The sequence below is a fragment of the Trichosurus vulpecula genome, chromosome 4, assembly GCF_011100635.1.
Source record: "Trichosurus vulpecula isolate mTriVul1 chromosome 4, mTriVul1.pri, whole genome shotgun sequence".
Lineage (NCBI taxonomy): Eukaryota > Metazoa > Chordata > Mammalia > Diprotodontia > Phalangeridae > Trichosurus > Trichosurus vulpecula.
The window spans coordinates 75,711,695-75,721,305 of record NC_050576.1 but is presented as its reverse complement, the minus strand read 5'-3'; the positions used below and the strand labels follow the sequence as shown (position 1 = coordinate 75,721,305).

General features: G+C 37.7%; 1 protein-coding gene across 1 annotated transcript in view; it reads right to left on the bottom strand.

Moving 5' to 3' along the window:
- Positions 1-2,819: 2,819 nt before the first annotated feature.
- The window catches only part of XPR1 (xenotropic and polytropic retrovirus receptor 1), a 246,712-nt gene continuing 239,920 nt past the window's right edge, over positions 2,820-9,611 (bottom strand). Inside the window, exon 15 of the mRNA XM_036754279.1 lies at positions 2,820-9,131. Within this exon, the coding sequence (XP_036610174.1) occupies positions 9,071-9,131 (61 nt within the window). The 3' untranslated portion in view covers positions 2,820-9,070. The remainder of the gene's footprint in view (positions 9,132-9,611) is intronic.

Here is a 9,611-nt window from a genome sequence, read left to right as displayed (position 1 = left end):
CATACCAATGAAATCGCAGGGCCTTGCATTATTATTACTATTAGGTCCCAGAGGTATTTTGTGACTCATTGGTATTCAAAACACATATTGACTTTGGCCTAAAAAAATCATATGATTATATTTTAATAAGACTTCAAAAACTTTCTAGGTTTATCCTTAAGGAGATATTGAGAACATAGGCTTGTAGCACTAAAATAAAAGTGAAAGCACTTAGGTGTCATGGTGGATGAAACATTTTTGGTACCTTCATTGCCCATGTCTCTAGCTAGAGATACAAAGAACAGGAACAAACCCATGATGAGATGCTAGAACAGCTTTGTGTATAGAAAACACCTCATGAGCCTATGGGGGATGGTGAATTTATGGTCACAACAGGTAATTCCTATATGAACACACTCGTTTGGTGATTTAAAATAGGTAGATGTAAATAAATAATAGGACTAAAACAGTACAGTAGGGACGCAACATACAGCTGGTGTAAGAAATTTAACTATTAAAAAATAGGGAAGATTTTGTACACGGCCCACAACTTTATCTCATGACTTTATAGTCAGATTTCAAATGGTTCCTGGTCAAGAAGGGAAAGTGTATCAAACTATCTGTAAATTTTTCAAAATTTTTTTTCCTGCTTTCTCTCTCACATGGTTAATGGGGAAATGTTTTATATGACATGTATAATGGGTATTGTTTTCTTGCTTTCTCATGGGTGGGGGAGAGAATTTGAACTGAAAATAAAAATGGAGAATTAAATTTTTTTTCCAGCTCCTCATTCTCTCTTATCCCATGTCTAACGTTGACTTTTCTTATTATCTCCAAATCTGTCCAATCTGCCTTCTTCTCTCCATTCATCCAGCTGCCTCCCTAGTTCAGGTCCTCATCACTTCTTGCTTGGACTATTGTAATAGTCTGGTCTCTTTGCTCAGGTTTCTCTGCTCAAGAAGCCATTTTAGGCAGAAGTGCCTGCCCCCAGTCCCTCTACTATTTCAAATCCCTGCTCCACAAATAGTTAACAAAGTGATTTTCCTAAATTGCATGTCTGACCATATCACTCCTTGACTCAAAAAACTTGAGTGACTATTGCCTCTAGTATCGTATTATTTCATCTTTATCTCATCCTTTTAAATGTCTGTCATTTTTATAATGTATATAATCATTAATACAGTACTACATATGTGTATATATATTTACAACTAAGTAAATGTGTGTGTATGTGTGCTTTAGATTCTTACTAACTTTAGGAAGCTCCGGATCTGTGCAGATTTGGGAAAGACAAATCCCAAATGTGGATAACTTAATGCATTAGTCTCTGCTTCCTGCAAATGAGAATCAAAATTTTGTGTAATAGAAAAATTTTAATTCTGATAAAAATATCACAAGAGGTTGGATTGGGAATAAGGGAATAGGCTGGGAAGCAGGGGTCACAAGGAAGGGTTGTGAGGTCAGCCGTGTTATTACCACAATCACCACCTCTATTCCCTTCTCCAAGCTGGCTGCACTAGTTATAAGGTAACTTTTTGGGACCAGTGATTAGATTCTTCCTTAGTTACATGAAGCAGCTAGGGCACAGAGTACGGAGTGGGACTGGGCAACTCCCATCATTATTCCCTTACCAAATAAGAGTACAGGAGATTACTGGGTAAATGCCCACATACCCAGTGGGTTAGTCCTACCTTCCCTAGTTATAAAGACCATTTGGCCTATGACATTAAGATCCATGACAGAGATCTAGCTAAAGGCATTAGAATTTACTTTCTCTTCTTCCCTTTGTCCCCTGGTTCTCTGATGCTGGTGCTCAGGTTGGGAGTTTCTCTGGATTCTGACTCAGAGAGAGCACAGACTTGCCCATTATCAACATTCATTCATCCCTGGCTTCAGATGCATCTTTCACCTAATAAATTAAGCACATTTCCTGTGCCTTGCCCTTAGAGGTCACAGGAGTTCTTTGGGATCCTAGGAGTCATCAGATGAAATATTCCTCCTTTCCTTCCCTTGAATTGAGTCACTCTTCATTTGTAGAGTCACACTGGCTTCTCCCGGGGACTCATAGGTGATTTAGCTGCCTTTGTTCTTGTATAGGTAGATTATCATGATCAGGACTGAGAGCAGAGTGAGGAAGACCACTGTGATAATACTTGCAATGACTAGAGTGCTGGCTTTAGCTGTAGGAGCTGGGGTTTCAGTGGCCTGAAAGATTGGAGTGGATATCAGCCGTTCTGTTTTTTGGAGCAGTAGGGGTGGGAAGCCTGTTATGGTGGCAACAGAATAAGTGCAAAGTAAGAGTCTTTACACTTTTTGACCTGGAGATGGGGAGAAGAGCCCAGGTGAAGCGAGATGGAGAGATTATCTATCTGCCCCAGGCTCAGTCTTGGAGACCTCGGAGTGGGGGGAGAGGATCATGTGGTTGGACAGGAGGATTGCAGAGGCTCAGGCCTGGCATCCTATCCCCAGAAGCTGCAGGCTGTGGTCCCCACGGTGGCAAAGGTGATTGGGAATGTGAGTCTATCCATTAGATTTTGAGGAAAAAAGGTTTTAAAATTGTTTTACTACTACGTATATAGATTTTATACAGAAGAGACTAAGAAAAAAGCTTCAAAATTTTCCTCTTGAAATGTCTTCTCTATTCCCATATAGACTCAAGTGCAATCACATTCAAAAATTTAAGAAACACAGATAAAAAGCAACAGACACCACTCAGCAGTGACAAAAGAGTCTGAAAACTGTTGGAAAACAAAGAGAGCTTATAATAATGGAAAAAAACAAGAGTTTTGTAACCAATCACTTATTTTCTTTTAAAAACACATAACCACATTAACTTTTCACTTTATACAACCATCTAGAAACTATGAAACAGTACCACATTGTGCATTTTAAACCTACTTCTCATGAAGGGTACTCCACACTTCAACAGAATTCTATCCATTTGAGAAGGGAAAAGGAGACAGCTAATAGCGCAGTCACAGTTACAGCATGAGTCCAAGCAAGCGGCAATTCTTTGTCCTCACCATTTCCACTGAACCAAGAGTGGAGAGAAAGTGAGAAAGAGAAAGAAAAGGAGAGAAAGAAAGAAAGAAGCACCCACAGAAGACTAATCACATTTTATAGTTACGTTTGACAACTACAGTTTAGGGCTTCATAGAATAATCATCATTTAGACCAACACAGCATGGGAAGGGTGAAGAGAAAGGTTAAGAGTGGAGGGGGAGGGGCTCAAAGACAAATACATTTTCACCTCATGCCCCTTCCAAATACTGTTCATTGACACAAACCTCTGTGCTAAATCAGAAAAGAGCAAGAACGTTATTCATCACATCATGTCTTAAAAGTCGAGGTGCTCTGCTGTCCTCGCTAAAGGGCTCACAATTTACAAAGTCAAAGGAATGAGTGTCACGATCTAGTTGTGTTTCTGGGAATTCCTATTGTCTTCCTCCTTACTCCCACCATGCTGGTATTGCTACTGGGCACAAGTTAAGAAGGTAAGGCTTTGCGCTCCAAGGACAACGAGAAAGGAATATTCTAACATTATCCTCGCCCTCAAAGTCTACACCTTTCTAGTAGTGCTACAGTTCTCATTAAACTTGTGGTGGTGCAGGGGAAAGAGAATAGGAAGAACTAAGGTTGTATGGGTTATGTTACAGTCAAGTGACTGGTTTGAATGTATACAGGTTGTCTATGTGACTACCAGACACATTGAGAGTCCAAGGCAAGCAGCAGGTTGTTTGATTGTCCTCATTAAGTTGATGGCACCACAAAGCAGAACAAGATTGAGTTTTTAAAAAACTGCAATGATGAAATAAGCTTCAGCTTAAAGTTAGTATAGTAATTCCTCTTATTTCAGGACGAATCCTCATTTTGTTCCTCATGCCTACAAAAGCAAATTAATTCAAGAGGGTTACTCCTCAAGAGAGAATTGTTTTCCTCCCTACTGGAGTACTGCCAAATCGTTCAAGGGCAACCAATCAATGGGTATCCTCTTCCTGGCCAAATTTGTCTTCTTTGCAAGAACAAATAAAGGAAGGCTGGTGATCCACATCCACATCAAGCTCTTCCAAAGCCAAAGATGTTTTTTCTTTCTTACTTTTACTAGCAGAGGGTGAATAAACGCTGGTTAAGTAGTAGGTTGCAATGCCCAAGTTAACATTGCTCATTTTCTCAAACCCCCTATTTGTATCTCCAAATCCTACACCCATCACCACGATGACCTGACTCTACACAGAGATTTATAACACAATGCATAAAATTGGGAGACTGAAGTCAAAAAATAGTCTAAAGCAGTTTCTAGACCAACTAGTCAGGATGCTGCTTGGATGAAGGGCTATTTTTCAGAAATTTTGAAGGTTTTGCACTTAAACTTTTCTTTGACTTACTAAGCACCCCACACATGCAATCAATAGCAGAAGTCTAGATTCTCTTGAGAGGAATACTAAGACAAACTGATGTAAATTGGAGTGAGTCTGATGTTCTCTTCTCCCAACTTTTAAAAAGGATGTTTTAGCACTGTTGCTGATTTTTAGTGGAATGGAGCTCTAGTGATCTCAGTTTTATGTAAAATTTTCAGTAGGAACAGTGAGAATGGAGAAGAGCAAATCACTAATTTAAACAGGACTCACTTTTAGACTTGGGAAGGTACCTGAATCTTTAAAATTCGAGAATGTAATGAAGTTTTAAAAAACGTTGTGCCTTGGGTGGCAGCAATTTAGTTTTTTCAGATTGGCAATGTTGTTTAATCAGAACTCATTTCCCTCAAATTAGCAAACTGCAAGAGGGAATTTCCAGGGAGTCTCAGGCTTGAAGCCTTCATGTGAAGTACCTCTGGAATCGATTTATACAAACAATGTGTACATATCAGGTCCTGTGAATGCATGGACCTCATAGGAAGGAAAAAGTAGCTAAGTATTTGAAGACTCTTTTTTTTTAATGAATAACAAATTGTTTTCCTGCCAATAGTACAACCTTCCTTTTTCTGTTTTCTTGTTTTGGAAGGGGCTAATAAGAATGAAAAATTTCTTCAGTCACTTACTTCTAATATAATACTTGTGCATAATGAACTCATTCTAAACAACAGACTATAGTGGAGAAAAGAGCAGGAAAGTAAAGGTCCGTTACTAACGTATGGAACACTTCGGGGAAAAAAGCCAAACTAAAATAAAATCTAAAAACAAGCAGGTTCCTTGCTGTCTTACTTCTGTTATCAGGCTGATTGTATGTCTGATGTGCTTGGCTTTTTTGTTCTTGCTACCCACAGTAGATTTCTCTTCAAGTAAAGTACAACAGATGGCAACAGTGGTTCACTTTTCTCTAGTCTCGCCTCACTTTATTTTGTCTGTTAAGAGGTAGAGAGACTTCTTTTTCCAGATGTTCTGATTGTATTTAGAACTGTCAGATAAGGCGGGTGTCTTAAGTAGCAAGTTACCTCAAAGGAGGAAGTTGGAATTATGAGTTCAGAACTTTCTTTATATTAATTGAGATTAAACAGACTCTGAAGGAAAACAAAAGCGCTATCATCACTAATCCTGGGAACTGGGGTCTCTTGTAAGTGCACCGTTGAGGCTACTGGCTTCATCCTCTCAGGAGCTGTACATTCCAATTGTGTGAATTTTGGTGACTGGATGCTAAAAGGATCAAATGAGAATATGAAAAAGAAAATAGCAAAGGGCAGACTGAGGAATGGGGGATTCTGACTTCTCCACATTCTTACAGAGGATCTTACTAATAGCAACTTCATCTTTGATCGTTGTAAGGTATTAGACCATTGGTCAACTCACTCATTTGAGCCTTAAATACATGAACTTACTTGTACATGCATTCTTCTTAGTCTCCCAATCTGTTTCTGCATTACCAAAAATTTTTCTATGCCACCCAACCAAAAAATGAAAATAAATATTTTGCATTCCTGGTAATTAAGGTGTCTTAATTCCTTTATCTGGGGGACATTTTAATTGATTTTTCCAAAGCAAGAACAATACTAGATTATCTAAATATGTGATCATATAAATTTTACCTGGGGTTGGGTTGTTTTTCCTTTTAATCTTTTCATTTTTTTGGTTGCATGGCAAACTAATGTGCATTTCTCTACTAGATAATTTGTTTGGTGAGAGCTTCAGGGAAAACTCTGACAAAATCACAAAATGGGGACCAGCATTGGGCAGAATTTCCTGGGTTGGCATTTGGAGCAAGGAATCTGAGAAACACTGATCACTTGGTACAAGCTGTATATGTTACTTGAGAGAATAGCACAGTCAATACCTTTTCTTATTAAATGAGGAAAAAGAAATTTAAATTCATGTTGTTTGATCAAGATAATTACGAAAAAAGTTCTTTGCTCCCTTTATGCTTTTACAGGAACACAAAATAGTAAATCTAAACAAACATTACATATCTAACATGGTAAGCTAAAAGTCTTTTTTTCTAAAATAGATTCTGCTAACTGGACAAATGTGTCCCTGATAATTAAAATTTAAATATTCTTATCACTTAAGAGAAATAATCCTGATTAGGGACTAAGGTTCTAAAATTTGAACAAAGGCTAAATTGGCTGTGGGATACACTGAGGGAAAAACCAACCAACCACAGGATTCCTATACACCACCAAGTGCAAGATTTTATGGTAATACATTTTACAGAACTCTGAAAGGAGAATGGATGTTAGGTTCATTTTAAGCTGATTCTAGGTACACAGAGTACTATTTATTCCATTTGTACAGAAAATAACCAACCCATCAACTTATATTAATAACTCAATCACAGTAACCAGCGTTTCTTGGCAGACCAGTAGTATAAACCAATATATAGTCTATTAAGTCCAAGTATGAACTCTAAAACCCTTAATTTGCCAAGAGCCACTAAGTTGCTACCACTGATTACTTAAAAAGACTCGGTTCTAAAAACTAAAAATTAAAGGAAACCAGTAATTAAAATGCTTTCTCCCCATTTTTCTGGCAAAGAAGAATATTTGGCAAAACACAAAAAAGAACAAAAGCCACAAAGTAAAGTAATGATCCAAATTTTTTTTTCTAGATTTGGAGTGGGAACAAGTTTAGGGAAGACTATCCACATTATATTAAACAGAAAAGAAAGGAGCTCTTTTTAAAAACGACTGTTTTTCACATACTGCTTGACACGATAGCATTAATAGTAACTTCTTTATGCGATCCACCTGTATGATCATAGTTTGGATACATGGAAGATGCACTAACAACAAGGCAGCCATATTACAGACACAGTAGCCATGTTCTTAAAGCCTGAATTAGTGATTACAGCTGCCTCTATTAATTTGTGTCTTAGTCTAAAATTAAGGCTGAAAACAACAGAAGTATTTTGCTTCAATGCAGTTACTGGTGTTGACTAGGTACAGCAAGGCTAGCCAGGAAGAGGACAGTCAATAGCTAACTATATATGCTCAGTGTGACTTCTGCCAATAAATCCAACAAAGGTAGAGATGGGCACTTCAAAACATTGATTTGGATCTTAGAATTATAGAAAGCACATTTTAGTTTACATTGGTACTATTTCTGTTATTTTTTGGTAGATAATGAAGGTTGGTGCCTTACCTCCAAATAATCCATGTTTTTAAAAAAAGATTGAACTATCAATCAAAGTTTTAGGACTTATTTTGATGGGTAAGGGAAGATATGACAGGAGATATAACAGGATAAAGATTAAGTAAAAATAACACAGGCAGTGTGAATGAATCATGACTGAATAAAGGAATTTTCCTTTAAATGGCAGACCTAACAAACTGAAAAGTGCATTCCCTCCCTATGGAAGAGCATGAGATCCAATGATCAATCATCGTTTATAACCTCTGGAATGAATGGCTACAAAGGCCTCATGTGGCCAATGCAATATGAAAGATAGAAGTTAATTTGTTCTATGTGCTCAGGAAGATGACCCCTCCCAGGCAGATTCCTATTTGCTCAGAATCTGGTGGAAGTAAAAGAAACCTTTAGAAACTCCCTATTTAATGAGGATGTAGAGTCTCTGAAACAGCCTGGTCTCCCAATTCAAACTGAGATAGTAAGGATCATGCTACAACTACCCTAAACTCCAAAGCTACGTTATGATAGAAAATCTGGCTTCTTCTGCAGTTGAGTATGGAGTAGGGATAGATGTATTCCATCTCTCTCTATTTTTTTTTTAATTCTCAGAATCTTTTTCACAATTTTCACTCAAAAACGTGAAAATGTGAGGATGACCTGTCATGAGAGACATGTTCAGGTTTCCAAAGCAGCAGCAACTAAAAAAAAATCAGAAACAGAAACTTTGGTTTAAAATTAAAAAAAAAAAAAGAAAGAAACTGTCAAACTAGTACAAGTTGTCTCATGAAAGAGGCATTGCAGGATGGAACCCTTACGAAAAACATGCAAGGATAGATTCCCCTACCTTCTTTTACTGTTATTACCTTCATTGCACAGGACACAAGATTGTTCTCTTATGGTTAAGTATTATAAATAATGAGAAAATTATATATAACAAATACATCCTATTTCCCAGTTTCCTCCCCCCTCCCCCCTCCCCCAAAATAAGAAAAGTTACATCAAATTAAAAAGTAGCTTCATGAATGAAGGTACTGCTCTAAGTGCACTTTCCCTGCAAGTGCAGCCAGTGCCGTTGCGCTGGATATGAAGGAAAGAAAAAAAATTCTCAAACAAATTTAAAAACCAATGTCCGGTTTTAACCAGTCAAAACCGGGCCAAGCAGAAGCCGAGCAACCTCGGTACTGTCCCATTATTGGGTCCTCGCTGCGTCTGTTCTTCATCCAGATAGTTCTCTATGTCCTTGTGATTGTAAACAATCCTTAAGATAACTTGTGGTTTTTTTTTTCCTTAAAATGTCCTCTGATTGGCAAAATGAAGTAAATATTTATTTTAAAAGTAGAAAATTAAAATAAAACCAGAAGAAAAGAAAAGAAACACAGTGAGCTTGTTTGGAGTCCATAGGATCCGATCCAGAAGAGCTCGGAAAGTGTGTTAAATGTCTTCTCCTGTTTTTAGCTGGAAAGGTACCAGAGGCTGAGTTGGTCAAGGAAAGGGTTGTTGAACAGGGGGAAAAAGGATGTAGATTTAGACTCAATTCATGTGTTAGCTTCATCATCTGTGTCATCTATCAATACCTTAGTATCACGAGACTTGGATCTGGGAATAAGAAAAGAAAAAAAAAATTACAAAACTCAGTTATTAAACATAGAAATACATCAATGATGTCCAGTACCTTCTAAAACATACTGTCTAGACATCTATATCCTGATGTTAGGGCTTCTAACTATATGCACCATCTCATCAGGTCTTATGGGTTCAATTACTATCTCTATCCAGCTCAAGTGCCTCTCCTGAGCTCCAGCTGCACATAGTCAACTGCCTATTGGACATTTCAAACAGGATGTCAAACATGTCCCAAATTCATTATCTTCCCTCCAAGCCCACTCCTCCTTCTCTATTTTTATAGAAAGCACTAACATTGTCCTAGTCAGCTAGTGCTGGCAATCTCGGTCATCCTCAATTCTTCCCACTTTCTTACTCAGCATATCCATTTAGTCTCCAAATTTTGACAATTCTGTATCAAAGCATCTATGACATCCTTCTATGTCACCATCTAGATCATCTCTATAACATCTA